At 29.8% G+C, this 26,912-nt stretch overlaps 1 protein-coding gene across 7 annotated transcripts in view; it reads right to left on the bottom strand.

Moving 5' to 3' along the window:
* Positions 1–862: 862 nt before the first annotated feature.
* LOC129791401 (neuronal acetylcholine receptor subunit alpha-7) overlaps positions 863–26,912 on the bottom strand; it is a 55,854-nt gene continuing 29,804 nt past the window's right edge. For 3 of the 7 annotated variants that reach the window (XM_055829563.1, XM_055829559.1, XM_055829558.1), the window contains 7 exons: positions 26,385–26,460; positions 25,995–26,189; positions 22,772–22,858; positions 11,853–11,962; positions 11,525–11,742; positions 7,982–8,152; positions 863–7,902 (listed from right to left, as the gene is read on the bottom strand). In XM_055829563.1, coding sequence (XP_055685538.1) covers positions 7,818–7,902; positions 7,982–8,152; positions 11,525–11,742; positions 11,853–11,962; positions 22,772–22,858; positions 25,995–26,189; positions 26,385–26,460 — 942 coding nt within the window. In that variant the 3' untranslated portion in view covers positions 863–7,817. Of the gene's footprint in view, positions 7,903–7,981; positions 8,153–11,524; positions 11,743–11,852; positions 11,963–22,771; positions 22,859–25,547; positions 25,635–25,994; positions 26,190–26,384; positions 26,461–26,912 lie in introns of all 7 variants that reach the window. The other 4 variants (XM_055829560.1, XM_055829557.1, XM_055829562.1 and 1 more) reach the window with 2 other exon arrangements.

The raw sequence follows: 26,912 nt of genomic DNA, 5'->3' as shown, positions 1-26,912 counted from the left end.
AGGTTATAAATCCGGATTAATATTGGACAACGCAATGTATAAAGGATCATCAAGTTTAACCTCTTCGTGGTATGGGCTACTCATATTTTATCGTCTGCCATAAAAGAATGAGGTTAGGATTTTTCTTCTTACATGTTTTATCTTTAACGGCTTTTGGATTCTTTCCAGATCCATATAAGCTAGGTTAGGGTTAATAAATGATTAATATAGTTCTGTAAAAAATGTTTTTTTTAGCCATAATACTGTAGCACTATTGTATTATTCACTTAATTGTGTATAATTATTTATGTACACAATCATAAGAAAATTGCTCAGAAAATTGCAACGAAATTTTTTCACAAAATCTTCCCCTCATAACAATTTGTCTCATTCCGTTTTTATCAGTGTTGATTGGTAAAAACGTTCAGTTTGGTGAAATTTCATCGTTTTTCCCGCGAGATGGTTGAAATAAGAGCTGATTCCGAATCAGGGAATCAAGAGAATCAGAATCTCTTAATTATATTTTAATGGAAAATGCTATTTTCCTTATTTTTCTGGGAATTTCTCACTGTTTTTCAATAAAGAATTAATAATTAGCACGGAATTGAAAATACTTTTATGCAAAAATTGATTTAAAAAAAAAACAAACTTAAATTTTTGAATTGCAAACGACGGTTATTTTGTGAAGTGAGCAAATTCGAGTAAGTGAGATGGCGAGATACAATTTAAGGTAGTTAGGAGAGAGACAGGAATAAAATGCGCGTGTAGGTATCAAAAGGGGCTTGCAAGTTCCAAAGCCAAGAACATTTTTATGGAAAAGTTTGCTTTTCTGGTAGTTTTCGCCTAAAAAAATAAAAAAAAATGGGGAATGGAAATCCACACATTAACGTTATTAAACATTTTATATTTCATTTCATGCTTTCATTTATATAATGTGGCCAGTTATCATAAATGCTTGAAACCTGTCGAACCCAAAATATTTTAGATTTTTCCTAACACACATCTTTTTTTTTCTATCGAGAAATGAAATATCAACGAAATTAGGCTATCAATTATTTAATTATTAATAATTGAAAAAGAATTATTTGAAAAGAAAAACATCTTCGAGATGAAATTAATTAATAAATGAGAATACATTATACGTTTTACACACTACAATATAGTTTACTCATTTTTTTCTTTTTTGGTTTTTCTTCGGATTAAAATGAAAACACGCAATTTTGTCGCTACACAGATTTTTCGATATATAATTGATAACCTAATAACTGGTGTTCTCCTAATTTAATTTATCACAAAAATTTTTCATCTTTTCTTCTCGCTCATTATTGAAATTATCTATTTTTTTATGCATGTATATTTACTATTTATTGTGAACTTAGTACCTAGAAAATTCGGAAAATACATTTATTTTGGTTCACTCAGGTGTAATCATTTTTTTTGTGTCATCTTATCGCACTTAATGACTTCTTTTTGTCTCAATTGTATTGATTTTTTTTATTTATTGGCCGTCGCACACGCTTTCATACTTATTTAAAATTCACTCACAGACGTACATTTTTTATCGACATTCAAAGATTTTCATTAAAACACTTAAATTCTTCTTAAATGATCTCATTTTTTTATATGCAAAATATACGATTTCCAATTTTTTTTCTTGGTATATTTCTTCCCTCCGAAATTATATATTTTATTAATTTTTTTTCTATTTTAAAGAACGAAAAACGATTTGACATTCAAGATGGTTGAAATTGACGTAAAATGGTGTGTGTCTCGACTATTCGCTGGGAATATTTTTATTTTTTATTTTTCAACGTACCGTATTTAGGGCCAATTTTTTGTCTTTTGGAATATTCTTTTCAATTTATTTTCTCAAGCTTAGTGATTTTTTTCTTCTGATATTCATTCCCGCAAACATGATTGAATGCTACTATGTACATAATTTTTTTTCAATTGTAATTCCATCCATGGTTAGTAAGAATATTAAAAAGAAATGATCTAAAGAATAAAGGTTAGTGGGGCAAAATGGCGTGGAAACTTGTTAAATATTTTAGCTGATTTTTTAGTACACATTATTAAGGAATTAAATATAGTTTGAAAGTAAAAGAAATAATTGATACAAAACTGTTATAAAGTGACCTAGGCTATGCATAGGACGATTCTAAGGCCCTAATCATAGCGTAACATAGCTCGCACCTTGTCAATGAAACACGATTACTTTATTTCATTTACGCGTTTCCTATTTGACAGTGACAGCGCGCAACAACGCGTTTTTTTATGTTAGGTTATGATCAAAGGCATCACAATTTAAGATTGAAATCATGGTTTTATACATAAAAATTTTTAAGGAATGAATTCAAATTCTAACCACTTAATTAGGATCATAAACCGATTCAATATAGATGAAATATATTTTCTCCTGAACTTTGCGCCATTTTGCCCCGTACTACCCTATGAAGCTGTCGTGGATCTTGAAATTTAGGTATTGGTGTCTTTAATAAATGGAATATACTATAAAAATTCATTCATCAAAATAATGTGTGTAGGTATTGCTTTGCAATAAGAATTCATTATAAAAAAATACCTCAAAATTGTGTCTTTTAAACTCTTTGTTTAGTTGGTTTTTCTTTAAGTAAATTTATTATTTTTTTTAACTTGCTCTCTTTAACGATTTACTTTCTCAATTTTCTTTTAAAAAGACTCCTTTAATATTCTCATACTTTCAAAATTTTTCATTTTATAAACAAAATATAAAAATTTCGCTTTTAAAGTCTTTATTTTATGTGTATTTTTTAATTCATTTTTTTCTAATTGTGTATACAGATTTTTATAAATATTCAGTTTTTCCTCCATATTTTCAATGATTTGTCTCTTTATAGTTGCTATTCTTCTTTCTTTTCTTTTTTAATTAGAGCAAATTATCGAGATTTATCTTCGCTTTATTCACTTTTTTTAAATACGATTTTTCACGCCTCATTTACATTTTTTTATTTATTTAATTTTATTTTTTTAATTAGTTTTTTTAAGAATAATATTTCTTTTTAAATACAACAGTTTTCAATATGAAACAAATAAATAAAAGGGGAATAGTCTCAAAGACATCACCTAATAAATTTCATTTATTCCATTTTCCACATTTTTTCAAAATAATTTTTTCACTCTATTTTGTATCATAACGATAAATATTTCGGTGGCAATTTTTTTTTAAATATTTGAATATTTTACTATTTCTTTTTCACATTCTTTTATCTATTTTTTTTTATTACATCAATATGGACACATTTTTGAGATGCAAAGGATTTTAGTTTTTTTTTGTTTAATATTATATCTCCCTCGTGATTTTTCCTGTAACGTTTTATGTATTTTTATTTTTTTTATTTATTGTGATTTTGGACATGCGAACGGAAAGTTTCATTCTTTTCATTTTTTTTAGATAAAATAATTTTACCTTTTTGGTTGGTTTTTTTCTTTTGTCTCGATTTTCCAACATAATCGATAGTGGCAAAATATTTTTTTTCCATTGGATTTGTAGCTTCAATTTTGAACTGGTCCCGTGCATATTGACTCTGGGAAATAGTAATATTTTCTCTTTTCTATGTATGAGTGTGTTCTATGAAAAATATTTTCATTTATCCTTTTTTGCAATCTTATTCTTTAAATCTTCTCAAAAAAGTTTTCCTCTCTCAGCACATTGTACCGATGATAGATGAGAAAAAATTCTCATATTCTTTATTTTTAAAATAATGTCATTTATTTTTTTAAAAAGTTTTACTTTCCATTGGAAAAGATCCTCCACCTCAAATGTATTGAAGTTGAAAAATTAGATAATTTAAAATACGTATTCTATTTATCTTTCCTCTTTTACTTCTTTTTACTTTAACATCCTTTCAGGTCTTTAAAAATATTATTTTTTTACTATTCCTTTACTTTTTTTTTAAATATCAAATCCTTATTTCAAAGCTACGTCTCTCTGGCGCAAATTTAGAAGGTATAAGACTGCAGGTGTGAAGGAGTAAGATTTTATTCTTTAAAAATTTGAAAGATTTTCATTTAAATATATATTTTTTCTTTAAAATTTTCCCTTCTTTAAACTTTTAAAACGTACAGAGTAGGTGCATAAGAGATACTCTGTTTTCGTTCCATTTTTAGAGATTTAGGTTCATCTGAAAAATGTGTCCATAAATTATGTATTTATGTAAAAATTTAAATACAGCATGTCAACATGACATAAAGTTATAAAGTATATTCATTTCTTTTTCATTTTTTTTTTTATATAAAAATTTCAATACATTATTTGAATGAAATTACGAGATAGTTTTATTTTGTCTTCGATGGAGATAGTGGGTCGTATTCTGCGACCAAGAAATCCTTGATATCTCAAAGATTTCTTAGTCGCTAAATAGGACCGAATCTTAATTTTTCTTTTCTTCTTTTGCACTTTAATAACATTTTAAATGCTGTTCCGGTTCCTTTTTTATCGCATTTTATTACTTTCTCATTTTTCGTCATTAAATTAAGAATTTCAAAATATATTTCTTAAAAAGAATTTGATGAAGATTTACTTTACACTTTGGCCCTTTTTCTTGGAATACAAAATACAAAAATTTCCTTTTTTTTTGTAAATTGCATTTTTTATTTTATACGCACACAGATATTTTAACCAAAATGTATTCTTCCAATTTCCCGAGAATTGTTTTTGCTGTCATTTCTACTTGTATAGTGAATGATTCTAAATTAAACACCATGTAACAAGTTTCTGGTTATTTTCATAGTTTTTTTGGATCTTCAGAATGTCTTTAGTTCAAATCATGCCATAATTTTCCCTTAACCCTTTCGCGTCCCTTGGGTTATACGCTAACCTAAACGTGAAACATTTTGTTTTCTCAAATTGAAGTGAATTTAATTATTTCTCCAAGTTAAAAATACATTAAGATTTCGTGGAAGAGGCCAAAGAAGACGTTTTGACTCCGAAATGGCATCTGAGAGCATTTACAGAATAAATATAGCGATAATATGATTGCATGTTTCAATTTAGGTTTTATTTATGTTTCAATGTTTATGTTTCATGCAGACCCGAAAAGGTTAAGTTTCAGAATATAAAAATGTTTCAAAGTGCTTTAGGAGATTTTCTTCACATAATTTTGGACGCCAGCGTCCAATGGCGTTCAACGTGTTATCAAAATCAGAAAATTGAAAGCTTCTGATGCAAGAAAAATGTTACATGGCGCGTAGTTTTCTGCATTTTGGTGTGGATTATCTCAATTAATAACTTCCTTTATGTAAATATAATTTTTGTCTTTTACTTATTGATAAAACATTCAATATAATTTATATTTTTCCCCTATTTTCTGCAATTATTTTTTCTTCTTTTAATTCAATAGCATTTTCTTAGTCAATATAATCAATTCATTTATACCTCAATAAATCTGTGTAATATGTATACCAATAAAATTTTAATCATTTTTTTTATTTTCTCTTTTAATTAGTCGTCAATGTGACGAAACATTGTCTGTTTGTATCGCGTTGTTCGACCACAGACATTTTATTAAAACCATTTTAATTTATTTTTTTTTATTTAATCCTCTCACTTCATTTTAATTTAATATGTATTTTTTATTGAATTATGAATTTTTTTTTTATAAATACATATCTTTAATACATTTTTCTTTAACTATTTATATATATTTAATAAATATATATATTTCAAAATAATTTGCATCTCTTTTTTTTCATTAATTTGATTACTCTTTCTAAAACACAACTCATTCATAAATTCTTACTAGATATTTGTCTAAAAATTATGTGTGTTCTCAAGAGGTTTAAAAAAAATTCTAGATAATTCAATAAATTATATAGAGTAGGTTCTAACTATATGTCAACTGATATAGGATTCTACTTACTTAATTATTTTATCAAAAAATTATATTTTTTAGGTTAAAATTCGCGATTTTGTCTTCGTATTTTGTAATACGATGGAATTGTCTATGTTTTTGGAAGAATTGTTGATTGTGATTTTTTTCTTGTGAAAAAAAATTGCAAAGAAATATCTTTCCTACAATAAAAGAAAAAAAGAAATTGTTAAACTGGGTGCGTATAAATTTGCTATTGACTAAATAACAAAATTCTCGTGCTCTCTTAACAATATAAAAGTGCGAAAGAAATATGATCAGATTGGAGGTAGATTTAATTTTTATTTTGTGGTTTTTTGCATTTTCTCTGCCTATGAATAAAATTTGAATTAATTCGAATTGCATTTAACGAATCATATATAATGACCCTGATACATAAATTATGTGCAATGGGTCAGAATAAAAAAAAATGAATAATTAATTTGTAAATAATAAAATATATTTTTAAATATAAATATTTTCAATTAAATATTACCTTCAATCTGTCACATTTTGATAAATTCCTATTAATGAATAACTTTTCCATTTATGTACTTGGTACATTTTTGTCAATATATAATAACTAATTAATTAAAGCTTCAGATTTTTAATTAAATGATCCACAGATTAATATCTAATTTAATTTTTAAAATTCTCTTTAAAGTGTAAACGAAATTGTGAAATATTTACGATTTGACTAACATTTTATTCGATTTCTTTTTTTTTTGTTTTAGTAGTCGATACCCCGTTGCGGGTGATATTTAACGTGAAAATTTCTAGTCATAACTAGAAGAAAATTATCAAGTCCCTTTCATTTGTCCTCCACTAATACACAGAAATACATATTGAAAAGTATTTTAAACTTTTTTCTTTTGATTTTTGCATTTATTCTCTCAAGCTGTTTTTGGCAAATAAATAATTCTGAATGTATAATTATTTCATTCTGACTTTTAAATTAAAACAAAAAAAGAGGGTTTTTGGTTATTTGTAATTGTTTGAAATTCGTTACGTGTTGAACGGAAACTATTAAATAGATTTATTTAACCAAAAAATTTTTCGAAATTCAGCGAGAAATAATTTATACAAAGTTTCACTTTCATTCTATGTAGTGTGCGTTCCATATAAAAAATTTTACGTATATTTTAAACATATACGCCACTTTTTTTTTGCTTATTCGTAGAAATATGCATTTTCAATTTCCATCTACATATAGATGATTTCCAGATGTAAGATCAATTTAAATTTGAAGAAATTATGTATAAAATTCCTAATATTAATTCTAAACATGTCTCATTCATTTTTTCTTCTTCTTCTTCAAGAATTCTGATACTTATAATTACCTATTTATGCTCCATGATAAGTTTCTTTATTTTATCATTTTATTTACTCTTTTTTTTCATTCTTCTATATAACTATTTAGTAAAGGAAGTTAGAAGAAATTCCCGTCAAGTTTTTTTTTTAGCAACAATAGCGCTTAGTACGTGACTGAGCTTTTTTTTGCTCACGTTATTTGGTAAACGTACAAATTAAATTAAATTTCAATTAAGGAGAAGATATTTGTTCGTCGCTATATGGTAAGAAGATGTATAGGAACGGTTATAGAGTGCAATGATGTTTTTCTTTAAAATGTATTTTAATGCGACCTTGTAAAGTAAAATGGCTCAAAGAAAAGAGTTTAAAAATTGTCGATTGAAAATGAAAAATTAGTTTTATATCGACGCATTTCTCCGTTAAAGATTAAGATTTATGCGAAAACAGCCTCCATTATTCGTTAACGAACAAATTAAATCAAATTATTTTGTACCATTTTAACATACAAATTATTTTTTGTTTTTGTTTCTATTTTACGGCAGTTTCGTTATTCAAAATATCTTTTTTTTCATTTATTTTTAACATTTTTTTTCTCCTCAAACTTATGTCTAATAAGTTGTCCTTTTTTCTTCTTCTCCATGATTACTGCACGATGATATGCGGAGCAGAAAGTAAAACAGTGACTGTCGCAATTATTGTGAATAATGTGAAAACAATGAGGCAAAATCTGCAATAGGGATTGTTAGAACATTGATTAATCATTAGCAAAATCAGGAGCAATTTGAGAGAGAAATCTTCATTCATACCTATCGACAACCATCGCGGCGAATTTCCAATCACTTATGAGTTCAGCTTCTTCGTCCGCCTTTTTCATTCTTGTCGTAATAAATTGCAATTCCTTTAATATTAAGTGCAAGTCTTTGTGTGTGCATCCACCCATTGAGTGATGCTCCTCCACAGTATTTGGTCTACTGAAACTAAGAGGTCACGTAAAATATTGCAATATCGTTTTTGGGGATTTTTTTCTTCTTTGAAACATAACATAATTCATTAATGGCAATTTATCACAAAAATATGTAATTAAACCACACATAACATGTAATCTTCAGCATCAATACATTTCACTTCTTATGTGCCATTTGCCACGTCATTTTGTCTTAATTTCAACAGCAATTAGTTCAACAATGAAGTATGAAAAGTTGTTGGAAAAATTCATTAAACATCATGTTTGTTATTTATTAATTTTTAATACCTTCTGGCACTATAAAGTGCATAAATATGTCTTCGCAACAAAGAATGCTTAAACCGCGTAGAATTCTGTAGCATCTTTGCAACATATCTATCTATGTATGTATATTTTTCTAGGATGATTTGTATGAGACTTTAACGATGAATAATTGAGAATAATAAATTCTCAGTTTTATTGCAAAATTTAACCAGACATCTGTAATTAGGGGTTTTAAATGAATCTCTATTGTGGAATTTCTTGGCAAACAAATGGTTAATAAAGTCTCAGGAATTCCTTATTTAAAGTTACAATGTTAATTCTTGGAATTTTGTAACTTTTCAAACTGAACAATTACTTTTATTTGAGTTTTAACGATTAAATTCCCTGAACTGATAATGAATTTTTAACAACTTTGACTGGCTATTTGAGGAATTTCAATTCTTCAGCAAATGTCTTAATTTGAAACAATCGCTTCGATTGAAACTTTGGAGGTCACCAAAGGGTTAAAATTGATAAATTCGTAGAAGCAAAAATTTTTTTTTCTCAGAAGACAAATTATATTTTCTTTAATCTTAACGTAGAATAACTGAATCATGAAATCAATTGTTGAAGAGAAATCTTCACAATTGATGTTTGACATTTCTATACTAATCCTTTACATTTATCTTATGTTTAACGTTTTACTAACATTTGAAAAGTGATTTTTATAATTTTTAATGAAATTTTTAATCTGTAAATAATTTCAGGATATGTTGTAATCGATCAAAGTTGAAACTGATGTTGACGCAAATTCACCTAATTGCGACTCCAAAAACGACTATTTGAGACGCAATTGTCGTATTTAGACTCAGCTTTTGCTTTATGTAGACTAAGTCTTTGCTTAATCGTGACTCAATTTTTAACTTATCTGTTCTACAAAATTATCTAATGTAGCCGCGAGTTTTAACTTAAGAGTACGTTAAAAGATTGATTAAGATGAATTGTTAATTTTTCATTCCCTTCTATTCTTTGAATTTACTACATAGTCTAAGGATTTGGCTTTTCTTGAGGTTATTTCTGACTTAAAATTAAAAGCTACAATCAAGCCTTGTATAAAGCTCTTTTTATTTTTGTGAATTAGTTCACATTCAATATTATTCTGAAGGAGTTTATACGATTTTCCATGGGAAAACTTCTCATTTGAGAAAGTAATGGGAATACCGTTAACTTGTAGAGAATCAAAAAAGAAATAGAAATTGCGAAGAAATATCCTAATTTTTTAAACCTAGATCAAGCTAGGGAAAGACAACATAGATTTTTTTTCAAAAATGCTAGCAATGACGTCACTATTGTATTTTTTATTTCTTCTAATGTAAAATATTTTTCAGCATGAAAATACTTCCTGTAAAATAATAGACAAACTATCAGGCAGAAATGTCTCAAACCAGTAAAAAATCACAATAGTGACGTTATTTTTTGAATGTTTTGACAAATCTTAACCGAGTTTCCCCAGCTGTTTCCAATGAAAAATAAGAATTCTCTTTGATCGATTTCATTTTCTTCTATGATTCCCTACAAGATTACGCATATCCCAATCATTTCCTCAAATGAAGGGTTTTCCATACAAGATCGGGCAAGCTCTTTTTTGAATATTTTTTAAGAATGATTTTCTTTTAGATAGGCAATTCTTTAATTTTTCCCAACAGCATTGATTAAATCCTTAAATGTTTTAGAGCTATAAGCAAACCATACCTTTTGAAAATTCATCTTCACACAAAGATATTTCTGTATGTTTGGTGAAGTCTTCGTGAAAGATTTAGTTTACTCAGATTAAATGAATTTGAGAATTGTGGAGTGCACATATGAAGATATAATGTTCTTTGTTTAATAAGACTAGCTGCATGTATTAGGAGTTCAAATAGATCTGACTTTACAATAGTAGATTTATATAGAGGAAGATAGACAAAGTTGAATTTCTATTTTAGTCTTGTGCAAGCACGATTCCAGTAAATGGTTTGCTAAACAAAAATTTGCTTTTAGTAAATACCTCTTTGGTGTAGTTATATAGCAACGAAATTTGCCACGAAGGTGATGAAAACTTTACTCTAAATTCACATCATCCTGTATACAAATAAATTACTTTTGCATTAAATTTCACAATCTAATCGGTAAAAATTTTCAAGACAAGTTTGCGAATTAATTATGTTAAATCCAACCCACTTTTGTTCTGTTTAAAATTTGTGCCGAAACATCCATTTTACGATATTGCGGCTGGTCCAACATTAAAATTCATCATTCGCTGTTGCACCCCCCGCAATACATTGTCAGGGGATGTGATAGTTTGTGGCAAAGTTTTATCTTTGTACTTGTATGTAATGTACAAAAGATTGATGCTGAAGATTTTTCGCTTAAATTATAATGACTCGCCTCTGCTATGAGGGAGGTGCAATGTGATACGAAAGCTCTTCACTTTGCCAAGTATAATGAAAGATTATAAATTGTGAATTTGTATGCAATCTTGTGCTGTACGGGGGATTAGTGAGAGGGGGGGGGGTTTGAATTTAATATGAAAAGTTGAATTGTCTGCTAAAGATTTGCTGCATGAGTTGATTTCTTAATTTGAGATAATTTCATTCAAAAGCCAAAATTGCTTGGGGTCAAGGAGGAAAAGAATGATGCGAGTTTTGAGGTCTTTTTGGTCCTCGTGTATGTATGCATAGTGAATAAGGGTTACCCAACTATTAAATTTGAAACTACCAAAGGGGATGACTTAATTGAAGATAAGCATTTGTACTGGTAAAAGTGGAATGATGTGCTGTGTTGGAGTAGATAAAATCTCATACTACTTCATCAACTATTGAAGTGAACTCCTTCCCATAATGGTGCGCTGATGAAACACACCAAATGATTTATCAACTTCGACATCTTCACATGGGAATTGTGAACCCCTTGAAAATTTTCCACCTGAATTTTCATGTTGTTTAATCATTTTCTTGGAGCATATCACCTAGCTTGGGATACCATAGGGGAATCAATTTCATGTAACGAGCTTTTAGGAGCTTTCGTTTCACCTTGTGCACAAACTACATAATATACATAGATATAAAATGCAAAATTGGATTTTTAATTAAAATACTCGTACGCTGATTGGCCAATTGCGGTTTGGGAGCCGGATATTCCTACATGTCGAAAATCATCGTCAATATCTAGCACATTTGCTAAAAGTGATTTTGAGGAGCGCTCTTTCAGTTCCAATTCCTTCATGCGATTGCTAAGTAGAATTGTTTTTCTCGTTATTTTTCTACCAGGTCTTCCCATACGTAGGATCCACGGAAGCCACTGCAGGAAAACGGATTTTATCTACAAATAAAAAACGAAATAAAAATTTAATTATTTATTTCTTAAAAGTTTCTTTAGCTGAAATTGAGAAAATTCTTTTAATCATAAATTGAAAAAGAAAAAAAAATTACCCAAGGTGGCATTTCGTGGATATCTGCTGTTCTATGATGATAATTGAGGACTACCACAGTTAGTACAACGGAAGATGCTACCATGAACATGATGCAATTGAAATATGTACCTATAAAAATGGATATAATTCTTTGAAATACTTCATTCATTTCCCTTTGCATTAGAAATCAAGAAAAATTCGCTATTTTATCAAGAAAAAAAAAAACATAGATAGTATAGAGACTATTAACAAAATAAAGAATTCTTTTTTTTTTTTTGTAAATAGAAAATAGTAAAACAACAAAAATACAAAAAATTCTAGTACACACACGCTCACATACAAATTTATTTCAGCATTCTTTTTTTTTTTGTTTAGTAAATTACAACCATGCTCAAATATACTCACGTACATTTTTTATTGTGTGTTTTTTTTATTAATTTTCATTTTCAAATCAATTTGTTTTTAATAATACCAAATGTGTGGAAAAAGGCCATCATTCTTTGACACATATCCAGTGTGTAATATATATTTTATTTGAATTAACTCGAGCTAAATTATAATGATAAACTTTTAAACTAAAGTAATATGCTTTATTTATTTATTAGTTAATATTTTGGGATATAATAAACTGATTTTTTAAATATATAAATTGCTTTTTTTATTCAACACAAAAGCTTTTAACATGCAATTTCAGTACGTTCTGGATATATATTTTTATTTTAATTATTATTTCTTTATTAATCTTATTTTCATATCATATTTTTTTTATTTTTTATTTATATTTGGTAGGATTTTAAATACACTAAAGTTCTTTTTGAAGAAAATGGATTGTGAACAGATAGAGAAAAACAAACAGTTGAAATGAAGGATAGTAGGTACTTAAAGTCCTTTTAATTAAAAAAACCTTTAATTTATTATTAATGTATTATTATTTTTACATAACCCATACGTATGTTTTATTTAAATATTCTGTTAGATATAATTTAAGTTATAGTAGCATTTAGAAGAAGTTTTACAGAGAAATTAATCTACTGAACTCTAAGTTTATTCTATTACTGAGAAAGTGATAGGAAAGATAGTTAAAAAAGTGAAGTTTAAGATTTCTTGAGAAATAGAAAAATTAAATTTTATTGTCGTTGTTTTTTTTGTTTAAATATCGTAGAGCTTTTAAGAAATAAATCATTAATAATTCATAATTAGTAAATAAATGTTTTTATTACGACGTTTTTTTTTGGTTTTTAATTCATTTAATATTTCAATTTATATTTTTATGTATTTATTTTAATTTGTGTATCTTTTCTAATTTAGTTTTCTCTTATTTTTGGCATCCTTTGATACTTGGAGAGTTTGAGGAGAATAGAGAAAAAATGGCTTTATCAATGAAAATGATCTTAATGAGTAAATGCTTGTTTTTTTTTTTATTACATCTTACTTTTAGTTAGTAGAGTAAATGGTAGAAGGTTGAAAGATAAATTATAATAAAAGAATGTGAGAGAGAAATAACAAAAAAAAATTCAAGATTGAGATGCACGAAAAAATGAAAATCTTCATGAAATTGTGCGCTCTGAAAATGGATTCGTTTTTTTATTATATTCATTAATCAGAGGAGAAGAAATTAAATTTTTTCTATGCAGTATATGCATCAATCGTAAAACTTTCACCATCACATTTACGATGTGAGCATACGCTAGCGTAGTATATAGTGCTCAAAATGAAATATTGAAATTTTCTTCAAGGAAAAAAATAGTTAAACGAGATGAAATAAATTATCAGAATAAAAAAACAGATTAGATTAAATCAATCAAAAGGAAATGCACTTTGAAGTGCATTCTTTGAGGTTGAAGTGAAAAAAAAAGAGGAAATAGAATTCGAATAAACTAAAGTTCTCTACGGAAATTGGAATTGATTTGAAAAGAAAAAAAAAGAAACATTTATTGTGATTTTATTTAAAGTTCGTGGCTTTCTATATTATATGTATATTCATACAGCATTTTCTATCATATTACGGGGATCAATTGATTTATGTGCACCTCAGTATGGACAAAAAGATACTCGCTTTGTGTGCACATGGCTTTCATTTCACCCCAATATTATGAGTTTTTCTGCATCCAATTGAACTTTTCAAACGATTAAATATTATAGAATGAAATTGCAGTTTTGGACTTAAATTGAATTCTGTGTGTGCTAAAAAAAAGCTTCAAAAGACAATTATGAATATCGAGTATCCTTTTTCCAACTTTAGTACACATATGCGATTTTTTTTGAAGTAAAAGGATATTAAATGGGTCTATATGTTATCCAATTGTTATGAACTACAAAAAGTCTAATTTATTATGTAAATGTTTGCAATGGAAATACTGGGAATGATTACTTCATGCTACAGGCCTATTAATTAATTATCCTGTAAGGCTGTTATGTGGATTTTCTTTTACTTTTTAATTAAGTCTGAAAAAGAAGTCATGCTTGATTTTCTTTCGTTTAGTTTTCTCCAAAAAAAAAAAAATAAAAGCTACTATATCCTTAAAAATTAAAAAATATTTATTTGAAAGAAGAAGAGAAAAAACTCTTTTACTCAAAACTGAGGTAAAACATAGGAAAAGCATAAAAAGCACAAGAATCATACAAGGAATTAAAACAATATAATACTTTTTTTTTCAATTATTAAGTTTTGTTTTCTCATTTTGTTTCATATAAGTATTTTTTTTATTAAGGTTGGTCTTTTAATTAATTATTTTTTGTTCACATATGTAAATGAAAGAATTGGCGTGTCTATAAAAATTTATATAAGAAATTATTTATGTGATTATGAACAAAGACTAAAATATTTCTTTTGCAATTTTATACTTCATACCTTAGTTAGAATTTTCATTATTAGAATTTTTGTTTATTTTTCATTATTTAGATTGCATAACAGAGTGTTTTTTTCAATCGTTGTCTTTCTCTTGTCTACAAAAAGAATAAAACAAAAAATTAAAGTGACATAAAAATTACTTAAGTGAAGATAGTTTGAGAATTTTTTTATGTTTTACGAATTTCAGGGAGATTGTTTTTGCAATATAATAGTTCAATATTTATTTGAAAAATAAAAGAAAATTTTTAAGAAAAATAAGAGAGAAATAATATATATATTTTTTTAAAAATATATAAATATTTGTTTTCTATATTTGTAGGTTTTATTTGCAAATTTGGTCTACCTAGAAGTGGAACGGCTTCACTTGTCTTTGTAATAATGTGGGCCACCAAGAGCGAGAAAACAACTTGAGACAGCAGAATCGTTACACCTGGAACAAGAAAACCTCGGAGGTTTTAATGTTCTATTATGTCTTGAGGGATATTTATATCAAAAAGAGAGACAGTTAGAGAGACTTATCGCTACAGCCGTCCAGATGTTCCTCATATATGTAAGTTAATTAAGTTCTTATTTTTCTCTATTTGAGATCTCTGTTCTCTGTAAATGGGGATTTTGCTATAAAACCACCAAATCCTAATATGTTGGGAAGGTTCTGTTTTTTTTTTTCAATATCTCTTAAAAATTTGCAACAAAAATCATGATTTTTCCACTAAAACACATTTTTCTTTAACATATTGGAACATTTTTTTCTCATTTTTTGAGACCATTGCAAAAAATAATTAAGAGCTGTTTTCTTGCTTCATACTATGCCAAGTATCAAAATTTGCCTTATAAAGTTCTGAGAATTTGATTTTTATTATTTTATTATCAAGTTTCTTTTTAAAATTTATCAATTTAAGTAAGAAATGCGCAACAACTATATATTTGTGATATATATAAAAATATTTGCATCAAAAATATTATTGAATTTATGATTATTTATTTAATTGTATTTTATTTTAAAAATCTTTTATTTACATACGTTTTTTTTTATATACATTTTAGTGCAATTTTTCTTTAGAATAAAAAAGTGATTCAAAAGTCTTTGGAGTATTATAATGTCTTAATACTTTTTTTGTTGTTAAAAATTTACAACTAAAGAAAAATTTTGTTTCACAGAACAAAAGTTAAAAAATTTATTAAACATATTAAACCTACAGGACATTATACCTACAGTACTAAATCTAAGTGAAAGGGGAGCTAAAATTACTATAACAAAATATGGGATATCGCTTTTGTGTTTAAAACTATGATTTTTTTAGGTGTTGATTAATTTGTAATATTATTCATAAATTTTATGTGCTACGGTTTTGTTTTATTTATTTTTTAATCCAGATGAATGAAATTGTGTTACTCTGTAGACCAGAGAGTTCGAAAAAAAAGAAAAAGCAATGGTTTTTTATAGGGTGAGTGTGTGTGGTAAATAAAGTACTTAATAAAATAATATTGCTGCGAAGTAATAAATTTTTGCATTGAAAATATCATTTTAAAAGTATTTTCTTGGAATGATTGGCACGGAGAGCGCACGAGAGTAATTTGAAATATTTTTTTTTCTTTTTTACAATTTCATAGTTTTTATTGAATGTTGGTTTTTATGTGAAATTTTTGCATCTCGTGAGCAATGTTTTGATGTCTAATAGAATGTTGAAAAATTTATTGATTTAATAAAAATTTCCGCTAATTTGTTAGGAGTCAGTCGTAATAACGATTAAGCTGTAATTAGCTTTCGTAAACCGTGTTGAAATTTTTGATAGTTGCCGCGGAACATACTCAATTAAATTAAAACGTGATGTTTGTTCATAAAACAAATAACATCAATAAAATGCATTTTTTGGTGGTTTCATACGGTGGCAATATCCTCTGGGAAACAAACCCAATGAGACATATAAAGTTGTTTTGACAATGATTTACATTTGTTATGGAAATTGATATTTATATACTAAAATATTGAACAACAAGTGTTGGATTTAGATTTATTACATAAAATTAAAACGCAATTATTCTTAATTTGATAAAAATTACAAAAAAAATATATTTTAATTTTCTAATTCTTTTAAAAATTGAAATAATAACCTTTGTGTTCAATCATGTATTAGGTATTATTTAGGTATTATTTATTTATCCGCAGAAATAGGGAATTCCCCTCTTACATAGTCCGCGGTAAGAAAAAAAAGCAAAGAAAAAAAAAAGAAAGCGTTAAGATTCAGAACTTAAGGTTAAAAAAAGGTATACATACAATAATTAGAAAAAGAAAAAAAAGCAAAAGATAAAGCAAAAAAAAAAAATCAAAAATATTAAAGAGAAAGCAACTGGTCAGTCTGGAATCTTCTATGAATAGCCCAAGTCGATTCACGACACTCTGTCGGAAGCGCATTAAAAAGGGAAACACCCTTGACAAAAAGAGTACGATAAAATATATCAGATCGAGCTCTAGGAACCTTGTATCCCCTCACCCTAGCAGAATCACCCCTTATCATAAGAGACGCTAGGTATTCAGGACAGCGGGTTAACGTCAGCCGATTGAGAAATATCATGGCACGCATTTCAAGCAGAGCCGGCAGATCACATCCTGCAAACACGTTCCTGACGTGAGAGACATGATCACGCGGGCCTAGACTACAAATGTATCTAACACAGTTGTTGAATGCAACAGAAAGTCTGCGGAGTGAGTCGCTGTCCGCAAGAAAGAACAGCTCAGCCCCATAAAGAAAAAAAGGAAGAAGGAGTGCTCGGGCAAGGAGAAGTCGAGTATGTTTAGGAGTAATATCCCGGTAGCGTCTGAGGGTATAAAGAGAGTAATTAACTTTGCGGCAGACAGCATTTGAATGATCAGACCATGATAAAGTAGAATTGAAAAAAATTCCAAGGTTTTTAACCTGATCAGCAGTTGGGATGATTTCTCCATGTAGAATCAAGGGGAATGAAGTTACTTGAGCATTTTTCTTAGAGATGATAAGAGCCTGGGACTTTTTGGGGTTTAGAAGTAACCCGTTTGAAGTCGACCAGTGCTCAACACGTGCAAGATTTTCATTCATGCATTGAAAGACAGACGATGGATCTGCTGTACTGCCTGCGACGTATAATTGAAGGTCGTCTGCATATAGGTGGTAAGAGCACTTTCGCAAAACTGAAGGAAGGTCGTTTATGAAAAGTGAAAAGAAGAGAGGGCCCAGGATGGAGCCTTGGCCAATGCCCTTGGTTAAGAAGGAAGGTGAAGACACATCATCTTCAAATCTGACTATTTGAGATCTATTACTGAAGTAAGAACGGATAAGGGCTATAGCGGTTGATGAGAATTTAAAAAAATTAAGGAGTTTGTAACAGACCAAGTCATGCGGCAAGCTGTCAAAAGCCTTGGTGAAATCTAATAACACCAGGACCACAAAGTGGTTTTCATCGAGGCTCTGTGCAATATCATGGGTTACTTTTAGAAGAGCTGAGATCGTGCCGTGGCCTACACGGAAACCTGATTGGAATTTACATAAAAGTTTATTCTCATCTAGGTAATCAGAAATCTGCTCATGAAGTACAAATTCAAAGGCCTTCGAGAGTACAGGAAGAAGACTAATAGGTCTGTAGTCTGAAGGCTGAACAGGGTTTTGAATTTTGGGAATAGGCACAACAATAGCTGACTTCCAAGGATCAGGATAAGTCGACGTTGTAATGATATGGTTAAAAGTTTCGGTAAGCACTGGAATAATAGCTGGGAGTAAGATTTTAATGAAGTCAAGAGAGACCCCATCGCTCCCAATAGCATTCGACTTCACACGGGAGATAGCACGAATTACAGACTCAGGGGAGATGCAGTCAAAAGTGAAACCCTCCCAGGGCTCAATAGGAAGTGCAGGGGTTGAAAGCGGCACAGTATTAGACACAGTAGAGAAAAATTGATTTAGTTCATCAGCAGATAGGGATTTGCCAAGAGATGAGCCAACAGAAGGTCGAAGGCCAAGCCTTTTAATATTATCCCACAGTTTTTTCGCAGGTAGATTAATGTCAAGGGATTTTAGGAAGTGCCTCTTTTTGGCTCCCTTCACTAGAGTGCTCACTTTGTTACGCAAGCGGCAGAAACTACGTCTGTCATCAGATAAATTAGTACGCTTCCATTTGCGAAAAGCAGCATCTCGCCGCTTTATGTGCTTAAGGATACTTTCGTTTATCCAAGGGGTTAATAGCGAAGGTATTAAGACTTTTTTCTTAGGGACAAAAGAATCAAAGAGAGTATTAATATTTTCAGTAATTGAGAGTACACGCTCAGAAGGACAGGCAACAAATTTTAATGATTGATAATCGACTTCCAAGGCTGCAGAAACTACAGCTTCTTTGTCGCAATTACGCAGATCAGATACAAATTTGTATTTATTCTCAGGTTTAGGAAGACGAAAATTGTAGGAACCAAAGATCATATCGTGGTCCGAAATGCCAGGCAAAGGAGCTTGACCAAAATGCAGTAATTTAGATGAATCAGTTTCAGGTATTAACATGAGATCTAGGAGGGATCCAAGACGCGTGGGACTAAAAGGAGTATAAGTAAGAGAAAGTGAAGAGAGAAGACCACGAAACCGAGCACTCAAGAGGCATTTTTTAGCAAGGTTGACATTAAAGTCTCCCATTAAAATGAGATTTTCATTTGGAATTGCGAAATTTAAAAAATCCTCAATGTAATTCAAGGTTGAGACTGGCGGAGGAATATAAGAAGAAAATATCGTTATATTCTTACCAAATAGGGATATTTGAATTCCAATGTATTCTAAAGTGCCAAAAACACCGGTACAGATCAATGAAGCCTTGAAACTGTCCCGTACAAAGATTCCCACTCCACCACCCCTGCGGGACAATCGATCACTTCTGAATAACCTGAAGCCCTGAACACCCACCGCCTCCACAGAGTCGGATGAATCCAGCCAAGTCTCAGACATACAGAGAACCGAGAGCGGCGAATTCAGCATAAGATATCGTATCTCATCTATATGTCGTCTCACACTTCGAGCATTAATGTGGGCTAAAATAAAAGAATACCGAGAATCGGTGGTGAGACCATTGAAATTGATAAGGTATGAATTATTAGAGATTCCAGATTGATCATTGCTAAAATTAAAAGTTTCTGAATCATTAAAGTTAATTATAAAGTTATCATTTGAATTAAATGTATTATTAATATTTCGCGTGAGGGGAACCCCAGAGAACAATATTGAAGAAACTGACGCTGCTCGACACTTACTGGGCACTCTCGCCTCCCCCCCCATCCGAGACCGGCCGTTCCTCACGTCCTCCCGGCTCTCCAGCATCATCATCCCCCGGAGGGGCAGCGGTCTCTTCACGGGGGCGCGTTGTCCTCCCTCGCCTGGAGCGAAAAAGGAACTCCTTAACAAGGATTCCATCGTCCCAGAAGTCCGGCTGAAGAGCCTCCTTAAACTCATCGGGCAGGAGCTCCACACGGAACGAGCCCACACGCCGGCTCGTATCCTCCAACGGAATTAAATTGACACATCGGGGGCGTCGCCGCGTCGAGAGAGATCCCTCGAGGCGATCACACAGCTGATCCACAGTAACACTTCTTATCAAGATCACGACCCCCAACAGGCCAAATGAGGGACCTTCCCGGCATAGAACTGCGTGGAGAAGAATGGAACGGTCCGGCACTCTTAGATTCAAGAGCAGAAAGCCTAGCAGATAAGGCTCTAATGAGACCGTGGAGAGCCTCATTTTCAGACTCCAGACACCCGCATCTGGTCCTTAAGATGTCAATCTCCCGCCGGAATTCCACAGGCAAGATCCCAACAGTACTTGGTGCACTCATCGTACGCGTTGCGTCACATACACCACCATCACGGGTGATGCATTCACCGCACACCCAATCGAGCTTTCCCTCCTCATGCTTCTGAATATCCTCCTTCATTAGCGGCGGGTCGATGCAGGCTCCATGAAACCATCTCTCGCATCCACCTCCGCACTTTAAACCGGGGAAAAATTTGGTTGAAATGCGTTTCTTGCACATGTGGCAAACGCTGGGACAATCCCTCGTGGCAGGCATTGAGTGCGTGTAATTCCTCGATGCAGCACTGTAATCTCTCGATGAGTGAACAAAAGCTCACCAATACTGCCACAGAGGTGGGAGATGAAAGCTCCAGAAATAATGACGTCACAGGAGGAATGGCGACTTCGCAACCTCAGTGCCACAAAAGAAACCACCAAAACTGAACAATTCGGGGCCAAGATGCCGCAATTGTCTCCACCAAGGAACACACCGTGTCTATCGGAATAGTTCGTACTAATTTTTATGCACAGGCGGCAGATAAAACTAGCAAAATTTTACAATTTTATGCGCGTGAATAAAAGCACGTCCATGCGCAAAGAGTTCGCAAACCAGTTTTTTTATGAATGAAGTTGTATGAACTTTAGTTGATCTTAAGTATTTACAAGATGTTCGGAAAACTTATGAAATAAAATAATATTTGAATTTGGCGCGCACTCGAAGTGGTGAATTCGGGTGGTGAAAATAGAGAATGTGGGAAAAAAAGAGTGATTTGGCAGAAAAAAATGAGAGATCGATTTTAGAAGGCAAAGTGAACGGATGCAAACGTACTTGCTCCGTAATAAATTGTAATTTTATTGCGTAAAATATGGAAATTTCACAAACACTCGATTCTAAAACGATTACCTACGTAATCAATCACTTTTCAACCTTTATGATTGATTTTTTTATGCTAAACTACAACCAAATATTGGTTTAATTTTCAATACTATAGAAAAATTCAATTTATGTATTTTGTAGTTCGATAGAAATTGTAGGACTGACACAAAAGAAAATTAAAAGAGACGATCACATAGAAAAATAAATTATCTATAATGTTAATTTATGGATTTTAAAATGCTCTATTAGCATAAAAGGAACAAAAAAAATAGAAAATTGCAAATGTTGTTAAAAGAGAATAAATAGACGTAAAAGCCTCATAAATCTATTTAATGCCATTTTTCTATATAGGTATATAGTTTATTTTGCAACATATTCTCGCCTATATATTATTTATTTTTTTATTTAATAATTTTTTGGCATATGTAACATACCACTTGCTTTTAAACGCCAATTAACAAAAAAAAATCAGCGTAAAATCACGATTAAAAGAAAAAATAAAATTGTGCGTCCCTCATAAATGTAAGTAAAAATAATTATATTTTCCCGCGTTTTTAATCAAAATATTGCACGCGAGTAATGCAAAAATCAAATTTCACATAAAATATTCACATGAGGAGACAATGGGGAAATTACATTGAAATATTTATTATTATGTGATAAAAAACAACATTCAATTTGCAAAATATAATTGACTATTTCAGGCAAAAAAAAAAACAAAATGTAATGCATTTTTTTTGGTTTGAAAGATTTTTTTTATTATAAATCATCGTAAAGAGAGCGAGTGAGAGAAAAAAGTAGAGAAGAGTGGAAAAGTTTGTGAAAAACCAACAATAAATACGGGAAGGTGTTACACACAAATAAACATAAGAGATTTCTTTTTTGCAAATCATGCTTCAGACAGACTGTTTTCTTTGTACAATATTGCAAAAGAGGTGTGATATATACGTTGCTAAAAGATAGTTGCATTAGTTAGAAGGAAATTTATTAGAAAACATAAATAAAAATAAAAGAAAAGAAAAATAAATAAATTTGTGTTGAGAAAAAGTGAAGATAAGGAAAAAAAATCGCAAGACTTGTTGAGAGTACGTGAATTTATAGAGATAAAAAAAACAATTAAACTTGACATTTTTTTGTCTTTAAAAATTGTTCTCAATAGTAACAATGAAAACATAAATGATTAAGAAAATTGTTGAATTGTCTGGTTATATATAATAAAAGATATCACATGAATAGCAGATAACATGATTTTATATCGCAAATTTTTAAAATCAAAATAAATATTTATATACATATATACTGACGTAATTTAATTTTTTAAAAATAATTCTTTTATATATTCTTTAAATATTTAATAATTAAAAAAATATATATATTTATTTGACTTATTTTAGAGTTAGTATGTGCGAACTACCTAACAAAGGAATGGCATCAGATACTTGAGGTAAAGTCTCTGCCACTAGGTTGAGAAAAACCGTGAGGGAAAGAAGAATTGTCACTCCTGTAAAATTGCAAAGTGTTTTTTTAAACTTTAATTTTTTTGCTTTTTTTTTTAAATGTTTGTTCAGAAAATAAATCATAAAAATATGTTTGATTTTTTCTTCTTAAATTTCAAGAATGATATTCAAAGAAATTGAAGAAGTAAAATTGTAAATGTGATCTTTCTCCGTCTCCTGAAAATTTTAAATTTCAATGATGGATTTTTCATTTGTCAGCAGCAACGCAATTGTATGATTCCACACCTGTAATAGAAATATGGTGTCTTATTTGTGCATAGCGACGATGCATTTTCCTCACTTACCCACCAAGTATCAGTTGTATTTTCTTTGTCACTCAAAAGTGAACTTTGTATGGAAATTTTAATTGAATTTCTTTTTTTTCGTTATTATTGTTCATCATACTGATGGATTCTTTTCAATATTCATTTTCTTGTTTTTTTTTTGTGTGTTTTTGTTCTCTTGAAAGTACAACTGCTTGTTTAATTGAAAAGCAAATTGTGCGCTAAAACAATAGTGATAGAGATTATATATAATGTAAAAGAAAATGTACCTACATTTGAATTAAAATATCCTGAGAAAAATTATTATTATTATTTTTTTTGCTTTTGCCTATCCTCTCAGTTTATCTATCCGTTCCTACTAACATATTAATCCTATCTCAAATTTTTTATAATCTTTTGCATAATTTCTATAAAATTTATTTCTTTACGGATATTTTCCCACAGAAAAATAAACAAAAAAATATTTTTATTTAAACATTTTTTACCTACCAATGTTCTTGATTGATTCGTGAGTTCAGTCTCTTGATAAAAAAAATCTATTTTGCTAATTATCATGCCATATGTACAAAAAATTATGCATAGCAATTCCACTTGCATTTTGCTGATTAACGAGAACAAATGGAAAAGCTTTGCAAGAAACATAAATTGAAAAAAAAAACACGTTAAAAATATTTCAAAATATTGAGACAGTCAAAATAAAAAACTAGGTTTATGTAATTGGAAATTCTATGTGGGGTCATGGTCGAAAAATTCCTTGTAGGTACTCATTAAAATTTGAGCTTAGCCAGATGTCAATTTAGTGTTTCCTCATTAGGATGGAGTGTGGGGGTATACCTAAATAGCACGCCAACCCATTAAAAGCAATCTAATTATGTACGAAAGTGGAAATGTTTGTAATTAACGATTCTTTGTAAGGTCAATCATAAATCAGAAAAATTTTTGAATAATTATTTTTGGGAGAAAAAGAATTTCTAGATAATAAACGTTACAAGGAACTTACGGAGATTTCAAAAGCTTTAATAGTGAAAATTTATTAATTTAAGTATACAAAAGCTCCACGAGTTAATTAACATAATGTTTGAAAAATGACCGTTTGAAATATTGAGGTTGGTTGGGTGGATTTTCAACGAAAAGCTTTGAGGGTGGGCGCAAGTTTGTCCGAAACATATTGGCAATAAAGTAAAATTTCAAATGAGCTTTTTTGGACGAGAAGTCCACCAAAATCAACATCATTGTTTGCTGTCGGGGGGGGGGGGGGGGGTGGGGGGCAAAGTATGCTCACAGTAGTATTACAGTGCTGTCCTATAGTGCCCCATAGATTGCCTCTTCATCCCCAATAGCGACCTAGAAGGTTGAGTATCTACTCTATGAAATATTATGTGTACTATATATAGGGGAGAGTTGGACTATTTAGCTATTGTTTTCCATGCTAAATTTAAAATTTTAGAAAGTCAATTTTGCTGCTAGGAATGTGATTAAAATTTCATTTAACTTCTTTTCATTTATTTACCGTATTTTTGGGCTAAATTTTACAAATCCTTGTACAAATTTTATAGAATCTTACACATTTTAATCGGACGTATTAAGGAATCCATTGGTCCCCAAAGGGTTAAATACTTTTAATAGACATTCAGAAGTTGGAGTAATCTTGCTCAGAAAATTATTCTCTTGACTAAATATTCGATTTTGATTAGAAGAAACATGTTTTCCCCAAACTCGACAACTAAAACCATAACAAGTACCCCATATTCTCGTATTTGAATACTTTACGCATATTGTACAATTAAGCTAATATAAATCGTAAATTTATACACCATATTGACCACATATTTAGTTAATGGTGCGAATAATTCAACCATGACACCACATTTATATATATTAGATGTATATGTCTTAACCGATTTATATATTATAAAGGAATATACATATATTGAATTGCATATTCAACAGATTTCCATTGTCTGGACACGTTGAAAAAAAAAAGAAAAGTGAATAAAAAAGGAGGGAATGTACTAAAAGAAAACACATTTTGTATAATTTGTATAAAACTTTTCTCATTATAGTTTGTAAACTTACGTTTCAGCATGAAAAAAGTTCTATACGTGGGGATTATGCCGTGAAAGTAAACCATGGGACGAATATAGCGAAAATATTCGTGTCCTGGTATTATTTTTTTCGGTTGATACTTTCTCTCTTTCTCTCCAAAAAAAAGAACATAAATGTAGAACAAAATAAACAAAGAGGAGATAATAAAAAACATAAAATTAAGGTAATGCACCTAACGAATATCATAAAAAAATATAATACACAGACTTTGCTTTTACAACAGCATCTAAAAACTATTTTGGAAAATCCCTCGTCATCACACTTTTTTTGTTACACAACTTTTTGGATTTTTTTTGGTATGTACCTATCAGTGGAACAGCGTCTGATGTTGTTGGCATTGATTCGGCAACAAGATTCAAAAATACGGTTAAAGATAGAAGAATTGTTACCCCTGAAAATTGCAAATTATTTAAAATTGATTTGCCAACAGTATTTTGTTTACTTGCTACTAAGGATTCTCATTTTTCTATCTCTTTTTGGGGCGGGTGGGAAGTCTATATATTGCTCATATTTTTTTTGTTACATGAGAAATATTTCCCATTTATTGCCTTGAAACACATAATAGAAAATTTTTATATTATTTTCACTTCTTTTCTTCAAAAGAAATTTTGGTTCTCTTTTTTTTTTGCATAAATATATCCTGCGAAGAAATTTTTATATATAATAATTGTATATAACATGGAAATAAAGGAAGTCAAGAACAAATTCAACATACACTCCACAATGAAATAAATTATTTTTAAATAATTACCTAGTGTCAATTTTTCCCCCGAATCCGGTGGCAATGTAAATCCTAATAGAGCCATTGATGAAATCAAAACACACGGAACAATTAAATTAAAAAAATAATATAACGTCCTCCGACGTATTTGTATTGTAAATGTAATGTCGACATAAGGCTCCGGACAACACGCATAAGTTATGGTATTCTTTTTCCCGGGCATTCCTGTGGAAAGATTAAGGAGAAAAGAGAAAAAAAACAGCCCATTAGAAATTTTCTCATAAATCGTTTTACGGTCAATATCATAAAGTTTTGATAAAAACCAACCAAAAAAAAATGTTATGTATGAAACAACATCGGCAACTGTGGCACATACATTTATATGAGCTTTTTTTGTTATACATATGGTGCAAGACTTACCGAGGAGATACCACTCCCCGTTTGTGATAAAATCTGATAGATCACCACCATCCTCTGAATTAAGCACCAAATCCAACTGTGAATGATTTAGTACATAGGAGAAATATTTTATTAAAGAAAATAAATATAATTTTTCTTTGTCTCACTCATTTTATCAACAGTGCACTACCACACATTACATCAAGAAAACATTATGCATTCTCCACGAGAAAAATAATTCCAACCAAACCCTTATTTTATGTGGAAATTCGCTCGTTCATTGTGATGAGAGAAAGTTGCGTTTTTTAGCACTTCTCTCTCCGAGTATTGTACGTTAAATGTTAACACATAATAAATAAAAAAGAAAACTTTGAAACAATCTACAAAATGATTAAATTAATTTTGTAAAAGCTTGAATTATCACTATATAATACTTTAATATATAGGTTATCTATGATTTATTTTAGCCAAATAGATAGGCAGAGATTGCTCATAATATAAGATTATTATATAGCAAAGTATATGTAGTATATAAAATAATGCATATAC

This window comes from Lutzomyia longipalpis, chromosome 2, assembly GCF_024334085.1.
Source record: "Lutzomyia longipalpis isolate SR_M1_2022 chromosome 2, ASM2433408v1".
NCBI lineage: Eukaryota > Metazoa > Arthropoda > Insecta > Diptera > Psychodidae > Lutzomyia > Lutzomyia longipalpis.
The sequence above is the reverse complement of the archived record's forward strand: the minus strand, read 5'-3'. Positions and strand labels throughout refer to the sequence as shown.